The following is an 18917-nucleotide window of genomic DNA, read 5'->3' as shown; positions in this document are numbered from 1 at the left end:
GATTCAATGCTGGCACCCTCTCCAAAGCGGCTTCCTTACCCGCTGTATTCTTCTGGAACGGACATCATTCATTCATGCATTTATTACAGAAAAGCCAGACGACACTGCTGTCAAATTGTTGCAATCCAGAGTTTTTTGGGTTGTCCTTCCATCTTTCTGAGGACTGGCTTTCTGGTGGTTTTTATCTGACTTTGAATGAATGCAATTGTAGCACCAGCCAGCCTGTCTGGCCTAAACTGGCACTTTTGCTGTACGGGTGGGGGGGGGGAGGGAGGAAGATAATATCATCATCATCATATGTTCCCAAAGCTGTTCACATGGTAAAATATATGAAAAGATAGTTCCCTGTCTCAAAGAGTTCACAATCTAAAACAAGACACAAAGGGACACAAAAGAGCAAACGATCACTGGAAAAGGTGCTATGCTGAGGTGATGACAGTGACTGTTGCTCTCCCTCCATTAAACATAAGAACAACCACTTTGAAAGTGCCTGTTAGTGGTGGCCACATTCAGACAGTGACATGGCTGATCATGCCCTACCTTTTCCTGGTCACACTGCCATTATTATGTCCTGCTATGCAGTTCTTTCCTTGTACAAGAGCTCATTTTGCCGTTTTCGTTCTTTATAAGAAATTTCACTTTATTCCTGTGCTAAACCACAAGGGCACTAATTTTAAAAAGTTGCTTGCTTGGCAAAGGCATAATTAGTCTATTAATGTTTCAATTAAATGAAAGGTGAGATGGCGCTGACTATAAGAAGGAAACAAGTAGTCAAAGAGGTCAGTGGGCTGGGAGAAGAGGCTCATCAAAGGGCCAACTGCAATAATTTAGTGGCTGGAAGAAGCAATAGACATTTTAAACTACAAGAAGTGGGGAAGTTTTTGCTATTTGAATGCAACAATTCTAAGCGCACCTCCTAAAATGCAACATGACTTCCTTCTAAGTCAGCAGTTCCCAAACATTGGGTCATGACCAGTAGATCACAAGCCAATTTTTGGTGGGTCATGAAAAAGTTGCACGTTGGTGCCGGCTGTGGCACCGCAAGGCATTCTGGGACACTACGTGGCTGACGCAGCCAATGAAGTGCATCACGGTGCTCAAAAGATTGAGAAGCACTCTTCTAAGTAACCATACTTGTGATCTTGTCCATGGGAACAGACAATGCATGATTTGTAGGAAAACAGGCCTATAAAAAGTGCTCCTTGAGCCACTGTTTTCATTCTGTTTCCATCCAATGGTCGAAGAGCAATGCTTCAAAGCAACGCTAAAGGATGCAACAGGACATATTTAACAGGTCTTGGCCCTCCTTTTTGAAATGATTTTTTAAAAGACTAGTTTCTGAAATGTACTACAGGTAGATTACCCCTTATCCAGACATCCGAAATCTAGACTATTCCAAAATCCAGATATTTTTGTTTAAAACCTGTTTCCTGTAGTGTGAACACCAGAAGGCCTTATGCTCATTCCCACAAACAGGCTGTACATTCTGTTCTCTGCTCTGTGGTGTGTACCTGTACAGACATTGTTGAAAAATGGTAAAGAGGTCAGCAGACACCCATATGAGTAAAGTGAAAAGAACAAAAGGAAGCATTTCTCAATATATTTATGCAATTATTCCAAAATCCAGACACCTTCTGTCCCAAGTAGTCCAGGAAAGGGATACTCAACCTGTAGTTTCAAATTTGTACTAGTGAACACAAATTTGTTGTTAACACTGGTGGATCAATTTACAATCAGATCACATTAAGTTCCTCTGTACATAAAATGCCTTTTTGTACTCTACCTAGTGTTTTCTACCTTTTTTCTGGCTGTCAAGGTTCCTATGCTCTTAACACCTGTGTGACAAACAGTATTGACAAGGTGAAACTTCTCTCCTCCCTGTATCTTCATGCTAGAAAATGTGGAACATGAGGAAAAAGTGGAATTTTTTTTTTTCAAGAAAAAAGGAAGCAACCCTAATTCTCACTTGAGTTAGCTATAACTGAGTGACATAGCATATGTTTTGCAAGTTTCATTCCTTGGCATCTCCATTTAGAGGCATCAGGGGTATAGAAGTCCCTGAAGAGCCTCGGTGGAGCAGTTATACATTTATAACTTGAGCGCCTCCAAGGCAAAAAGGAACTCCAAGCAGAAGAAAAACACTGTGACTGGTACATTTCCACTTCCAATGTCTTAAAAAGCCAGTGCTCTGACACCTCCCAGAATGCTTAAAACCTTTCATTACTTCCTGTTGCATCTTGCTTTTCCTTTGCAACCCACCTCAGAAGTGAGTCACTGGATGTGGCCGCCAGTTCCTCCCTCTGGGCTGGCTACATTGCACCACCATGCAAAATCTCCCTTTCTCTCTGTCAAATGTCGGTGAGGGGCTAATTTCAATGCCACAGCCCCTCAGTAAAGGTTGCTGAAAAGCACTGTCCTAGGGTTCATAAAGATTTAAGAGCTTCCTACTCTGCACATTGGCCCAACAGTATCTCCAGAACCAATGCTCACCAGGAATGTGCAAAGCCAGCATGGAGAAACTGCACCCATTTGAACTGACACATGAGAAAAGGGTTTTTTTGCCATGCCTTTCATGTTTGATGCCATAGTGCTTTTGTCAGCTGTCACTTTCAGATCAAACAGGAATTTGCTGAGGTGGAGTGAAATCCTTCACAGTGTGGCCCTAGTTCTTAAGTGACTATAAACTATATTCCCTTGGATGCCACAGAAAGCCCAAGCCCCTTCCCTGCACACACTTGAAGCACTGCATTGCCCCTGTTGCCCAGTTTCCTTCCCTATGCAGGCTCCTGCTTCTCCTGGCCTGGCTCTCAGTCCTGGCCACCTTCTCTTCCCACTCCTGCTACCATCTGAGAAAGACAGAAAGGAGAAAAAGTGGAGAAGAGTGTAGCAATAGCCTAGAACAGTGATTTTCAACCAGTGTGCCATGGCACATTGCTATGCCACAAAAGGTCTGCAGGTGTGCCACAGGAGTTTGCAGGAGAGTCATTGGGGGCTGTGAGCCCCCAATCAGCAGCACGGTACACCTTGTCACTTATTTAAAAAAATTCTCACTTTCTGCAGAAATAATTGTGAAGGTACTTATGACCTTGTGTTTCTTGCGTGAGAAACACAAAATTTCAGGAATGGGTTTGTTGTAGAAGCTCATGTACAATCTTCTTGAACAAATTAGGCTGGGGGGGGGGGAGCCTGTCTGATAAGCCAGATTCAGACAGTACTGATAGGCCAGAATCCATGCCTAAGTAATATCAAGTAAAATTTTCAAACCTGTTGGTCTAAAATGCCCCCCCAAAGAAGCACATAAAAATTTCTACCAAAAAAAATTAAAATGAATTTGAAAGAAACTTAACAATGAAAAATGTTAATCTAAAACAGATCCAAGCCAGATTATTAAATTAGCTTTAAAACTGCTGAGTTAGTCAAATGTTTTTCTAAAAGTCCAAGTGCCGCTGCTCCAACAGAAAGGGCATCAGCACAGAAAAAAAGCCTTTGTCCTCACTGCCGCCAGTAAAGGACAAAGCACTGAGAGCAAGGACCCATCTATGTTTTGGGGAGAGCTCATATGGGAGAATGTAAATGAAGGGCTTTGAGAGCTCAGGAGAATGCATACATTCCCAGTATTTTCATCATCCATACAGGATTGATGGATGGCTGAGGATAGCTACTCTGTTAGGGCGCAATCCTAACCTCTTATGTCAGTGCTTTCTAGCACTAGCATAGCAGTGCCAATGGGACATGTGCTGCATCCTGCAGTTGGGTGTCACTCATGGAGGCCTCCTCAAAGTAAGGGAATGTTTGTTCCCTTACCTCAGAGCTGCACTGCCCTTATGTCAGTGCTGAAAAGCATTGACATAAGGGGTTAGGATTGCTCCCTTAGTGTGCTAAGGATTAGAGAGAGTTGCTTTTAACTCTTACAGTAAAACAAAACATGTGCTGATGTGAATCTCCCACTGAAGTCAACATTTGTTCAGTGCTGCTGGCACGTCTATGGAATCTGTTGTGAGCTCCTTGTAGCCTGAAATTCCTGTGCCCTTCTGGCCTTTTCTGCCCTTTAGGATATAAAAAGATGATGCCTCTTTCCCAACTTGCTCATTTAACCTCCCAACTTACTCAACTTGGTATATTTGTGCACAACACGGCCACTGCTGTCTCAGCATTCCCAGAGCATACATTTGGCTGACTGACCAAAACGTAGGACACGATCTAGGAAGGTGTTTGTGCATTCTTGTGGGCAATCTAGGCACTTGGAACAAGTCAGCAAGTACAGATATTGCCTAAGATACAACAGAGCTTTGAACAAAAGGCAATGTAAGTGTGAAAAGTAACAATGAGACAGATAATAGTCTTGCTGCCCACACATCTCGCACCTCAGGTTGTGACCTGGGATGGCTACAGCCAAGTTGATGAGTGTGTATTGGCAACCACAGAACAGACAGATACACTGGAAGACACAAGATCCAATGTCTCTTCGAATGTCTGAAGAACAATAAAAGCATCACATATATAACCTTTAAATGAGTTATTACCTGCAGGAAACCCTTCCATATTGGTTCATCTACAAAGGAACCCCTTAATGACTTCGATAGCAGTGTTTCTCAAACTGTGGGTCGGAACCCACAAGGTGGGTCGTGAGCCAATTTCAGGTGGGTCCCCATTCACTTCATTATTTTATTTTTAAATATTAGACTTGATGCTACTATGGTATATGACTGCATTTGGGGAAATCTGGCCCCAAGGATCTGTCCTGGGACCGGTGCTTTTCAACCTCTTCATAAATGACCTGGAGACAGGGTTGAGCAGTGAAGTGGCTAAGTTTGCAGATGAGGTCTCTTGTTATCTGGTGTGCTCCCTGGGGCATTTGGTGGGCTGCTGTGAGATACAGGAAGCTGGACTAGATGGGCCTATGGCCTGATCCAGTGGGGCTGTTCTTATGTTCTTATGTAAATGTTGCAGACCTATACTTTTAACAAACTACTATGTATGTTCTTTTAACAATGAAAGTAAATGGGACTTAACTCTGGGTAAGTGCAGGTAGGATTCAGCCTAGGATTGTCAAAAATGTCCTGCTTGATGACGTCACTTCCGGTAATGATGTCACTTCTGGTGAGTCCTGACAAGATTCTCATTCTAAAAAGTGGGTCCTGGTGCTAAATGTGTGAAAAGCACTGTTCTACAGAATCCCAATACATTGAAGAGGATTCCAGGGCATGTCCTAGTGTACAGTGGTCAAGTCTGCTGAGCTTCACCCTTGCCCCGCATGATATGACTGCCTGCCCTAAATATCTCCTACATTGTCTTGCAGAGGAACATGGGTTGCAAGTGATGAGCAAGTTGTCTTTTCAGGAAAGGCTGTCCACCATTACTGATCTTCTTACTGAAAAATCACTGATAAGCCTCCAAGGAACTCTGAAGAACACACTCTGAAAGCAACTGCATTAAGTCACAAACAAGCACTAATTTCTTTCTTTCAGCTAGCCCACATTATAAGATACAGTACCATTTCTGCTAAGCTGCATCAGTGGTGGGAGTGGGGCAATGGATAGGATTGGGCTGTTAGTTACAGTTCCTTCATCTGTAAACCAAGAATCCTGGTCTATGTCTCAGAGTTGCTACAGCAATGCAGATTAAGATGGCAAAACATGTTGAAAAGTGTTTTTTAAGCTATCAATAGTAGTTTTGGTAACTGTAGTACAGAGGTTTTTTAAACCTCATAGCAACAGCAAGAGGATGGTGTTGTAGTATTCTTCCCATCTGACTGGGGTAAAAAGAGCAGTATCCCAGCAAGCAATTATAGATTTTATGGTCACATTTTTGTTGAATTTATCCTTCAGCGCTCAGCTGTTCATCAGTCCTCCATAAATAATCAAGGCTATCTTAGGAACAACATGCACAGTTTGTGAGAAGTTTCATATTCATCCTCCGAAAAGCCCTTGAGCACTTGAACCCCTCCCCACAACCCATAAACCTCTTTATTTTTCCAAACATTCGAAGAGGTTGTGAGTGAATGGCCTCTCTTTGCCACTTTAAAGAAAACTCACTTGTATCAGCAGGCTGAATCTGAAAGGTCATTTTCTGCAAATGAACACACAGACAGAGTGGGTAACAAGACAGCTTCATTTATTTGCCTTTGCAATATTCGGATATTTCAGATGGGTCTTTGTGGTCAAAATGTCAACAAGGGATAATGTGCTGAGTGGTTACATTTCATTTCTGCCTACCTAAAATTCCTCCTGCACTGTCAGGTTGGCATAGGAAGGCGCCTTCATTGCATACACTGCGTAGTTATGGAATGCATGTTAAAGAAGTCGCGCCCAAAATGTGGCACACACACTTCCCCCGCCACAACCCAGCAACATGTTATGATCTAATGTATCAAATGCCACTATGAAAAAATATCATCTGTGGTCAAGGAATAACATTGGTGGTATTTTTGTTTCATTGGCATTGTAAATGCTGTCTGAGGGGCAAATTAAGGGAATAAAGAATTCCACTCAATTCCATATACAGACAAGTCATAAAATCAGCACTGGGGATAGAAGCACTAGGTGAAACTGTTTAATAAGCACTAGGTGAAACTGTTTTAGGAAACTAGGTGAAACTAGTTTAGAAGCACTAGGTGAAACTGTTTAATAAGAATTAATACCAGAGGTGGCTTAATATTCGCTCTGGTGAGAGTTCCCTTGGATGCAGCTGAGATGCCAGTCAAAATGGTTCATCTGCTCTGATGGCACTTCCAGCAGACAAGTACCTACTCGCTCTTACTTGCTTTGGCCCCTGATACATTAGAACACTTCTAAACTGAAGAGCAGAGAATAGAGAGTACAACAGTAAGTGAAACAGAGTCCTCTTGGCTCAGTCCTTCACGCGAGTGAGGGAGTGCAACCTGTTCTGAATGGAGTTGCACTCCCTCTGCAGGAGCAGATTTGCAGCTGGTCCTTCCTAGATTCTCTGCTGCTCCTGAATGCTCAGATGGCAGCAGTGGCCAGGAGGACCTTTGCCCAGCTTAGGCTGATGCACCAGCCGCATCCATAGCTGAGTTGTTCAGACCAGAGATCCATGCACTGGTGACATCATGACTTGATGATTGTAGCGTGCTCTATGTGGGGCTATCCATGAAGACTGTCCACAAAAGGATCTCCAGCAGCACGCAAAGCTGTATACTGCTAGAATGCTATGGCCTTGTGCATGGCAGGAGCACTGCACCAGCCCACTGACCCAAGTAAGTTGGCGGGAGAGGCGGAACAGAGTGGGGGAGGACAGAATGGAGAAGCAATGGGGCAGGGAGGTGGGCATACTGGGTCTGGCAAGGGGGCAAGTTCGGAGGCAGTGGCAGCCACCAAATCCAAACTGGGACCCGATCCTGTGACCTAGATCCTTCCATGCAGGCCTGTGCCAGCAATTCGAGTAGACCTCTTCCTGCCATGGAGGCTTACCCCCTGGGTAAGGGAACAAATGTTCCCTTACCCAGAGGAAATCTCTGGGACTGCTCCCCCTGCAGGACACAATGTGAGCTGTTTTGACACAGTTGTGTTGGTGGTGATGGGGGAAGCATAGGACTGGGCTGTAAAAGTGAGATATAAATCTAATTTATAGTGCAATCCCTTTCTCAGGGACGAGGTTAGAACTCTTTTAGTGTTTTTTCAAAAATCTAGAAGTTTCCAAAAGGCTGTCACACACAGGCACCAATCCATGATCACATTTTGTCATGGATACGTTTTTTCCATGTGCTTTGATAGTTGTAACTATTGCCAGCAACAGTGTGGTGCTTCATGGTTTACATGGTTAATAAAAGTAAACATCATTGGTGGTAGAGTTCACAGTAGCTAGACACATCTTGCTTTACCTAGAGATCAAGAGTAAGTAATCACAGATGGGCTTGTGACAGTTCCTGCCCATGTACAATAGAGGCTACCCCAATGGAGTACCTTTCATCTCATTTCTTCAGCAAAGTACAGAACTCTTTTCCTTTCTTCTTGCCTTATGGTTGATTATAGGAAGTAGCTCTGCCATCACACTGACCAATTTTAATACTACAAAGCATTGATGTATATTTGAAAAACTTTGCACTGAGTTTGTACATGCAGGCTTCCTCCATCACTGCTATTCAGTCTCTTCAGTTGGCTCTCCCCAGTCTTCTCTCCTCCCCACTCCAGGCCATTTGAAATAGGCCCAACACAACGGATGCAGCTCCCACGGAAATGGAAGAGCACCAAGTTCAGCATGGGAAATAATGATGCAAGCTCCGCACAGTAAAACAGACACACATGCTCCCTCTACGTCTTGCAATGTTCAAACATTCAGTGTGTCACCGACACATAAAACTTCAGCCAAAGGCTGCACCCTGGCTACTTAAAAGCAAAAAAAAAAACACACCCACCAGTGAGATCAAATTTGGCAATTTCCAACATTATCCCATCACACACTGAAGAACTAGTATGTTGTCATTGCTCCATGAGCAAGAAGCAATTCCCACATTATCACAACTGGTCCTGTCCACAGCGGTCCTTTCCTAAAAATACCCCTCAGTATTTTGCACCAAATATATGTGTGTGAGAAAGTGTGAGATAGCAGACTGACGGAGCAGTGAGGCAGGGTATATAATTGCCATCTGCATTAATACTGTTATTTTCTTGTCATAAGAAATAATATTACTTGTTACTATACTTCTTTTCTTATAAGACTCCAGATGGCTTGCAGCAGAACATAACCAGAGGCCCCAGTCTAGAATCATTAGAAGCTGAATTATACAAGTGAGCATCACTTAACAACTTTAACAACTTGTGAACTTTAGTTGAAAAGCGGTATATAAATACTGTTAATAATAATAATAACGGTCCGCTTAACGACAGACTGCCTATACAACTGTGGTCAAAGCACAATAAAGAGGCTCGTAACGCAAAGAAGAGGCAATCTATCTCCAGTAGCCTGGGCAGCCAGCTAGTTTCTGAAAGGGAGTGTCTGTTTAAGCAAAAGGCACTGGATTGGGCTGGATGTTCGCTTAATGACCTCATCACATAACAACCATGACCAGAAACCATATCCCCATCATTAAGTGACACACACCTGTACTGAGTCAGACCACTGATTCATCATGATCTGTATTGCCAACAGAGGCATAATTAGACGTCCCAGCACATGGAGCAGGGATGTCACAATGTCACGTAAACTGTGACGTCACTTCCAGGTTCTCTCTGGAGGAGGAGAACATAAGAACATAAGAACATAAGAACAGCCCCACTGGATCAGGCCATAGGCCCATCTAGTCCAGCTTCCTGTATCTCACAGCGGCCCACCAAATGCCCCAGGGAGCACACCAGATAACAAGAGACCTCGTCCTGGTGCTCTCCCCTACATCTGGCATTCTGACTTAACCCATTCCTAAAATCAGGAGGTTGCGCATACACATCATGGCTTGTACCCCATAATGGATTTTTCCTCCAGAAACTCGTCCAATCCCCTTTTAAAGGCGTCTAGGCTAGACGCCAGCACCACATCCTGTGGCAAGGAGTTCCACAGACTGACCACGCGCTGAGTAAAGAAATATTTTCTTTTGTCTGTCCTAACCCGCCCAACACTCAATTTTAGTGGATGTCCCCTGGTTCTGGTATTATGTGAGAGTGTAAAGAGCATCTCCCTATCCACTCTGTCCATCCCCTGCATAATTTTGTATGTCTCAATCATGTCCCCCCTCAAGCGTCTCTTTTCTAGGCTGAAGAGGCCCAAACGCCGTAGCCTTTCCTCATAAGGAAGGTGCCCCAGCCCCGTAATCATCTTAGTCGCTCTCTTTTGCACCTTTTCCATTTCCACTATGTCTTTTTTGAGATGCGGCGACCAGAACGGGACACAATACTCCAGGTGTGGCCTTACCATCGATTTGTACAACGGCATTATAATATTAGCCGTTTTGTTCTCAATACCCTTCCTAATGATCCCAAGCATAGAATTGGCCTTCTTCACTGCCGCCGCACATTGGGTCGACACTTTCATCGACCTGTCCACCACCACCCCAAGATCTCTCTCCTGATCTGTCACAGACAGCTCAGAACCCATCAGCCTATATCTAAAGTTTTGATTTTTTGCCCCAATGTGCATGACTTTACACTTACTGACATTGAAGCGCATCTGCCATTTTGCTGCCCATTCTGCCAGTCTGGAGAGATCCTTCTGGAGCTCCTCACAATCACTTCTGGTCTTTACCACTCGGAAAAGTTTGGTGTCGTCTGCAAACTTAGCCACTTCACTGCTCAACCCTGTCTCCAGGTCATTTATGAAGAGGTTGAAAAGCACCGGTCCCAGGACAGATCCTTGGGGCACACCGCTTTTCACCTCTCTCCATTGTGAAAATTGCCCATTGACACCCACTCTCTGCTTCCTGGCCTCCAACCAGTTCTCAATCCACGAGAGGACCTGTCCTCTAATTCCCTGACTGTGGAGTTTTTTCAGTAGCCTTTGGTGAGGGACCGTGTCAAATGCCTTCTGAAAGTCCAGATATATAATGTCCACGGGTTCTCCCGCATCCACATGCCTGTTGACCTTTTCAAAGAATTCTATAAGGTTCGTGAGGCAAGACTTACCCTTACAGAAGCCATGCTGACTCTCCCTCAGCAAGGCCTGTTCGTCTATGTGTTTTGAGATCCTATCTTTGATGAGGCATTCCACCATCTTACCCGGTATGGATGTTAGGCTGACCGGCCTATAGTTTCCCGGGTCCCCCCTCTTTCCCTTTTTAAAAATAGGCGTGACATTTGCTATCCTCCAATCTTCTGGCACCGTGGCCGTTTTGAGGGACAAGTTGCATACCTTAGTCAAGAGATCAGCAACTTCATTCTTCAATTCCTTAATAACCCTTGGGTGTATGCCATCAGGGCCCGGTGACTTATTGATCTTTAATTTATCAATGAGGTCTGAAACATCTTCTCTTTTAACCTCTATCTGACTTAACTCCTCGGTTAGGAGGGGCCGTTCGGGCAGCGGTATCTGCCCGAGGTCTTCTGCCGTGAAGACAGATGCAAAGAACTCATTTAATTTCTCTGCCATCTCTAAGTCTCCTTTTATCTCCCCTTTCCCTCCCTCACCATCCAGAGGGCCAACCGCTTCTCTGGCGGGTTTCCTGCTTCTAACATATTTGAAGAAGCTTTTATTATTCCCCTTAATGTTGCTGGCCATGCGTTCCTCATAGTCTCGCTTGGCCTCCCCTATCACCTTCTTACATTTCTTTTGCCACAGTTTATGTTCCTTTTTATTCTCTTCATTAGGGCAAGACTTCCATTTACGGAAGGAAGCTTCCTTGCCCTTCACAGCCTCTCTAACTTGGCTGGTTAGCCATGCGGGCACTCTCCTGGATTTAGTGGAACCCTTCTTTCTTTGCGGTATACACCTCTGCTGGGCCTCTATTACTGTTGTTTTAAGCAGCCTCCATGCACTCTGGAGAGACTGGACTCTTTTTACCCTCCCTTTCAACCTCCTTCTAACCAGCCTCCTCATTTGAGGGAAGTCCGCCCGTCGGAAGTCAAGGGTTTTTGTTAGAGATTTGCCTGGTATTCTTCCCCCAACGTGCACGTCAAAACGGATCGCAGCATGATCACTGTTCCCCAATGGCTCAGTAACGTTTACATCTCTAACCAGGTCCTGCGTACTGCACAAAATTAAATCCAGAGTCACCTGTCCTCTAGTGGGCTCCTTGACTAGCTGATCTAAGCCACAGTCATTTAGCACGTCAAGAAATCCGGTTTCCTTATCGTGACCAGAACACAAATTGACCCAGTCAATATGAGGATAATTGAAGTCCCCCATGATTACAACCCTGTCCTTCCTTGTCACCTCCCTGATCTGTTTCCTCATTTCAAGGTCCCCATCAGATTTCTGGTCTGGAGGACGATAGCACGCCCCCAGTATTACATTGCTGCACAAGCCTGGTAATTTAACCCACAGAGATTCTACAGTGGAGTCGGACCCACCTTCAATCTCTACTTTGCTGGATTCTATCCCTTCCTTAACATAAAGGGCCACCCCACCTCCAACACGCCCCTGCCTGTCCCTCCTGTAGAGTTTATAGCCCGGGATTGTGGTATCCCACTGATTCTCCGCATTCCACCAGGTTTCCGTTATGCCCGCTATGTCAATATTTTCCCTTGTCACCAGACATTCCAGTTCTCCCACCTTTGCTCGTAGACTTCGGGCATTCGCATAAAAGCATTTATACACGGAATGCCCCAGGATGGGCTGCTTATTCGCTCCTTTGTCCCCGCATCCTCTCATTGTGCCAAACCGTCTATCACATCCCATCACCCTACCTTTCCCAATTTCTTCTCCTACCCTGCCTTTGTCTTGTTGTTCTCTAACCTCCCCATCCTCATCCCATAGGGATGAGGAGTCCCGAACCGGATGCCCCTCGGCTCCTGTCGGCCTTCCCCCAGGGATCAGTTTAAAAGCTGCTCTGCCACCTTTTTAATGTTATGCGCCAGCAGTCTGGTTCCATTCTGGTTCAAATGGAGCCCGTCCCTCTTGTACAGGCCCCGCTTGTCCCAAAACGTTCCCCAGTGCCTAACGAATCTAAACCCCTCCTCCCTACACCACCGTCTCATCCACGCATTGAGACCCCTGATCTCCGCCTGCCTAGCTGGCCCTGCGCGTGGAACAGGTAGCACTTCAGAGAACGCTACCTTTGAGGTCCTGGCTTTCAGCTTCCTGCCTAAAAGCCTAAATTTGGCCTCCAGGACCTCCCAGCTACACTTGCCCATGTCGTTGGTGCCGACATGCACCACAGAAGCTACCTCTCCCCCAGCACTGTCTACTAGCCTGTCTAGACGAGAAGTGATGTCCGCAACCTTCGCACCAGGCAGGCAAGTCACCATGCGGTCCTCACATCCGTCGCAAACCCCCCTCTCTATGTTTCTAATAATCGAATCCCCCACTACAAGAAGCCCCCGACCCCCCTCCCACCGAGGAGTATCCCGAGTGCGCTCGGATACGGGCCCATCCCCTGGAGAAGGGATCCCCCCTAGGGGATTGTTTCCCTCCTCTCCAGGATGACGTCCTCCAGTCCCGAGACTTCCCACCCGGGCAGCCGAGGAGCTGCACGCCTGAGGTTGGGACGAAGCCTGATCGTCCCCGGAAGTCTCCCCACGGTCCTCCTCTGGCTGCCTGCGCTTCTCCAGGTCGGCCACCAAGGCTTCAAGGGAGCGGACGCGTTCCCTGAGAGCCTGGAGCTCCTTGCACCGAGGACACACCCATGACTTATGCCCCAGAGGCATATAATCATACATGTGGCACTCGATGCAGAACACTGGATAGCCCCCACCCTGCTGCTGGCTGTCTGACTGCATAGCTTTTTTGTTGTTGTTGTTTTATTTATGGGTCCTTTTAAAAACCGTACACTGGATAGCAGCCCTCTTCTCAAGGGAAGAGGAAGGGCAGTGTATGGGGCCCTGGCCTCCTCGCCCTGCTGCTGAACTCGCCCAGATGAGTTTACAGGTGAGTTTACAAAAGCTCAGGAAGGCAAATGGCTGCTGATGGGCGTGACTCTGCAGGCTCCTGAATGGACTGCTTGGATTAGCCTAATGGGGCTCTTAATGGGTTGGGAATTGGCCCTTCCTAGGTCCTTTCCCTCCTAGTTCTGTTCTCTTAGGCTGGACTGTTTTTGTAACCTCAAGCTAGTTTTTATTTGGGTTTGTTTAATTATTTATTGCTCTCTAGATCCTGTGTCCCAATTTACTGACCTGTTTAGGTTATGTTCTAACTTAGATTAGGTTTAACCTGGGTTAAGTATAGGTTTAATTTAAACAAGTAGAAAAACCTGCTTTCCACTTTATCCTCCTCCCTTCCTTCGATTAGGTGCTACCTTAGGTGCAGCTAACTTTCAACTTTGATTTAAATGCCTGACCCTTGGGCTCTTACTCACGAGTAGGACTCTGCTCTTACTCACGAGTAGGACTCTGCTCCTGCTCACGAGTAGCCCTATGTACCTCCCTTAGGTGCTAACTTTCAATTTTGATTTAAGGTTGCTTTAAAGGTAAGATTAAGGTTAGAAGACAGGGAGTTAGAAAGACAAAGCGTTAGAATGAGTACACTTACCTCCTCCTCCTGCTCCTCCTCCTCTCCTTCTCCAAAACTCAGAGGTCTCCTTGCCTTCTCCTCGCCCAGATGCTAAACTCTTGTGCCTTACCTGGCACTTAGTTCCCAGAGGCACTTGGTTCCCAGAGGCCACACGCGTCTGCAGAGGAGGAGGAGGAGCTGGCAGCTTCGCACCCCCGTTCCTCCTGTGGAGGTTCCTCTTTGAAGGGGTGCTCCCTTTGAGGGGGAGCCTCCACAGGAGAAGGAATGGGGGCATGAAGCTGCCGCAGAGAGTGCTTCCTCCTTTGGGAGAACTGATGCATGGCAGTCACTGGCAACTGGTGCACAGCAGTCACTTCTGAGTTCTCCTAGGAGGTGCTGGTGGCTTTGTGCCCCCCTTGGTATAGCGTCTGGGGCAGGTGCTCCTCAGGCTCCACCCTAGTTATGCCTCTGATTGCCAATGCAGCCTGGCAGTGGCTCTCCAGAATTTCAGACAGGAATTTTTCCTCTGCCCTAGTTGGAGATACAAGGGGTTGAACCTGGTGTCTTTCACAAGTAAAGCATACATTCTACCACTGACCCACAGCCCTTTCCTATAAAAAATGAATGACATGCTAAACGTAAACCAACAATGAAGACACAGGGTCCAATCCTATCCAACTTTCCAGTACTGATGCAGTCGCAATGCAGTCCCCTGAAGAAAGGGAACAAATGTTCCCTTATCTTGAGGAGGCCTCTGTGACTGCCCTCCCACCACAGGATGCAGCACATGCCTTGCTGTCACAGCTGCAACAGTGCTGGAAAGTTTAATAGGATTGGTCCTCAGTAGAAATGTTTTAAAACTCTCTGAAATAGGAAGGTTTGGGCCAGCTTTCTACAGGATTCACAGGCAAAGGAACTCTACAAAACCAGAGAGAGAAACAAACAGAGGAAGGTCACTGTACCACTTCCATTGCAAAAGGAACTTCAGAGGAGCAATGCAGGGGAAAGGTGGGATTAGAGTGGATACGTAAGAGAGTGAAGAGTGAGCCACAAGAGCCAGGATAGGGGAGTAATAGGGACCATACTGGAGATGCTGCATTTTTTCCCCCAGCAGTGCAAAAAGGAAAGACATTGGATCTTAGAGGCAAGTACACATTGGATCACTGAGGGAATATCGATTTACCAGAAGTCCCTGGAGAACTGATTTGCAAAAGAGGCAGCCAGATGGTGGACTTTCCTCTTATAGTCCTGGGTATTAACCCTATCACTCAGTACCTAGAAATCTCTGTAACTGGACAAAGAGATAAGTTTTAAAGTGGTGGCTCTGGAAGGGGGAAAGGCGGGATGATGATGATGATACAAAGAAGGAAACAAGATGACATGCTATAGATTGCCCTTATGGCACTACACATTAATCAATAACACATTTTGTTATTATTGACTGTATGGAGTATTCTCTGTGTCTGTATTCTTTTCAATGATATTGTGGCAAGGCACCTTGAGCAACTTGTAGGAAGGCAGGATAAAATGCCTTAAATAATAGAAATCATATATTTAAGTAAATATACACCTCTCTAACATATCCTGAAAGTAAGTGTCTCCCATTAACCCATTCCCACCCAGCTCACAGGTGTACACATTGGATCCCTGTTGCATATATGCAACGTTGGACAGATATGGCTTAAAACTCTTTTGGGAATTCTGCAGTTCCTTGTGCCAACATCCTCTGAAACAACATAACAAACAAAAGGATCTAAAGTGTCCAGAGACAAAAGAATTCAAATACTGTAAAAAGTTTTTGGATTTTCTAAATTTTCTTATTTTTTTGCTTTCTTACGATGTTTTAAAGTGGGAGTGGGAGAAGAACGCATGTTGTTTGGCAGATGTTTTCTACTGATGCTAAGCCCCTCCTCCCCGCCCACTTATCAATGGGACCTTTCAAGACTCCTTCTCCCCTGATTGGAGACATCATTTCCTGTCCAACACACTAACCCCATTGATAACTTTAGCTTGATGGGAACTTTCAAACCTAACAGGAAAGTCCGGGAGACTTATAAGAACACAGACATGGGAGAAAAATAGCTGACGTTTTAACACACACAAACAAGAAAAGAATAAAGAAAACAGCTTTGGAACTGAGACAGCTGCACTTCATGAGCCAATTACTTTGAAAAGTTGCTCTTATCAGCCTAGAAGCTCAACCTCAAATGCAGAGGAACCAAGTGACTCAGATATTCCATCTTCATGTCAGTTTGATTGCTTCCACATAGGAGGGATAATAGGAGGAAATGCAGAGAAGGTTAGAAATTTGCGCTTTCTGGCTGTATTCAAATTAATGCTACCCATTTAAGAAACCATAGATTTGAGGATATTCTAAAACACAAGACAAGTGCTGTTCTGTGATCCTACAGGCAAGTGTGGTTTCTCAATTGGTAGTGACTGCCCAGTGTTTCCTATTGATTTCCATATTGGTAACCACTGTCCAGTGTAGCCGATTAGTAAGTACTATTTCCCCTGTTGACAAGAAGTGCCCTTTGTCCTTATTGGCAAGCATGTCTTCCCTCTTGGCAGTTACTGTCCTGTGTTTTAATATACCCCATGGATTTGGGTCATAAAGCTGGCTACAGAAAATGTAAAACACATCAATTAGAGATACCAATAGACGGAGATTTCCATTCACAAAAGCAGTCTGCACTTTATTCTCAGTGTTGGACAGCTGCTTTGCAATGGATGTCCTTAAATGGTCTGTGAAGGAATGGGCCCTTGCCTGCTGCTGCTGCTGCTGCTTACAAGTGGACATCCCTAAATGGACTGTGAAGGAACACACACTTGTCAGCTTTTTAAAAAATCAAAAAGGCTGAGAGAGTATTAATCCATGTGTAGCAAGCCTAGGTCTAACACGGTCTATTGCAACACATCCCTGAAGCTCTCATCCAGCAATTTAAATGACCACAACTACTGCAAGAGAACTATTGTAAATTCTCAACAGACACAGCCTTATGCCACCAAGTTTCCGATAGAGATCAAAGTTTCCCCCATTCTGTAATCAAACCAACTGTACACCACAGTAATCCATCACTCCTTTCTCATGAGTCATTTCTTAGTTATTTCCTGTTTCCATAGAGAGAAATAGCTATGGTGACCGGATTAGAACATGTCATTACTGATTTCACCAATGACAATCGTCCCCTTTCTCATAAATGCTGTGGCAGTTTTGAAGGCAATCCTGTATCTGATGAGAAGGGACTTCCTCAGAGAGTTGGCACTCCAACTCTTCTTCCCGTTAATGAAGCAAATTTGCAATCCTATATGAAATGGATTCTCCATACAGTATATTGATTTCTGTTAAGAATATTTTCTTAATATCTAATCCATATTTACGGGATGGCTATACACGAACACTATATGGAGAACATTAAAAAAAATAAACAGAGGTTATAGGTATAATATGAACTCTAGGTTGTTCTAAGAAGGTTACTGCCGCCTGTCTGAACAAGCTGATGGGCTCAAGCTCTTTCTAGTGCTTGGAGATGGGTATAAACTGACAAGTTCTTATGGGTAATGGAAAGAAAACTGAAGGGAAGTATAAGTAAGAAGAGGTTGAAAATGCCGAGGATGACAAGGCAAGAGATTACAAGTAGGTCACACTCTAACAGGAAATGGTTCACAATCTGGTCTAAGGCACACTTTGGATATACTCTTTCAATTGAGCAGAAAGAAATAGCATCCCTCCCCACCTAGGAATTCCAAAGAATAGCACAATAAGGTAAAGCCAACAAGTGCCAGGACAACTTCCTTCTTCTCAACCCAGTGATTACTCATTTCCTGGACATTTTGGGTATGATTTCTTTAACAATAAAAAAAGTCTACATTATCATCAAAAGGCATGATTATTGAGCATTACTGAATAGCACTGGTAGATGATGTCGGAAATCTTGAACATGCATACTTCCTCTACAGAAGTAAACCTGTCTGTTACCTGGAGATCAAAAAACTTGCTATATCTGCGGTAGATCGTCTGGCAAGTTGTGTCTGACCATGTCACTTTTATGATATACACCTGCAGAAACAGAGAGAGAAAGAAACATTAACACATCATTTTGATGCCCAAAGCATTGTAGATTAATCAGAAGCTTAAAAGGTAAAGTCGAGACCTTTGGATTGTCTAACTTAATTTTGCATACAATGAGACACATAGCAACAAATTATTGATTTATAAGAATATTTACATGCCACTTTTCAACATACACATTCACAAAGTGGTTTAAATAGTGAAATAAATTATTCCCTTTCCCAAAAGGACTCACAATCTAAAAAGATGAAGGAAAAAAAACCACCAGCAAACAGCCAAAGAAAATAAATGTTATGCTGGGGAGGGAGGGGATAGGGTGAGTTGCTAATTCCCTGCTAAACAGAAGAGGAGGCCCATAGCAGAAAGTCTCTATCTGATCTGCTGTCCTAGGAGGAAACTTAAAGGAGCCACAGAACCATTGAGGAAAATCCATGACTCCACTTCTACATAAGAATTGCCTTGCTAAATTAGTCCCAAAGATCAGTATCAAACAGGATGCCTCTCAGAATTTTGCAAACTGGTGAAGACAGACATCTACTCATGTGTCTAAAGCAGCCATTTTCAATCTTTTTCAGCTCATGGCACACTGACAAGGCACTAAATTTGTCAAGGCACTCTACTAGTTTTTAATTACATTATTATGTTACAATTAATGTAATTAATAGTTAAATTATTAAATATTAAATTAAATTTAATTAATTTAATTAATAACATAACTAATACATTGAGGGCACAAGCCTAACCAGGTCTACTCAGAAGTAAGTCCTATTTTGTTCAAAAGGGCTTACTCTCAGGAAAGTGTGGTTAGGATTGC

At 44.5% G+C, this 18917-nt stretch overlaps 1 protein-coding gene across 6 annotated transcripts in view; it reads right to left on the bottom strand.

The window, feature by feature from the left end:
* The window catches only part of SH3PXD2A (SH3 and PX domains 2A), a 310946-nt gene that overhangs the window by 237331 nt on the left and 54698 nt on the right, over nucleotides 1-18917 (bottom strand). For all 6 annotated transcript variants that reach the window (XM_066619739.1, XM_066619736.1, XM_066619737.1 and 3 more), the window contains exon 2: nucleotides 18011-18091. In XM_066619739.1, coding sequence (XP_066475836.1) covers nucleotides 18011-18091 — 81 coding nt within the window. The remainder of the gene's footprint in view (nucleotides 1-18010; nucleotides 18092-18917) is intronic.

The sequence above is a fragment of the Tiliqua scincoides genome, chromosome 3 (assembly GCF_035046505.1).
Source record: "Tiliqua scincoides isolate rTilSci1 chromosome 3, rTilSci1.hap2, whole genome shotgun sequence".
Taxonomy (NCBI): Eukaryota; Metazoa; Chordata; class Lepidosauria; order Squamata; family Scincidae; genus Tiliqua; species Tiliqua scincoides.
Note: the sequence above shows the minus strand (reverse complement) of the source record. Positions and strands in the feature narration are given on the sequence as shown.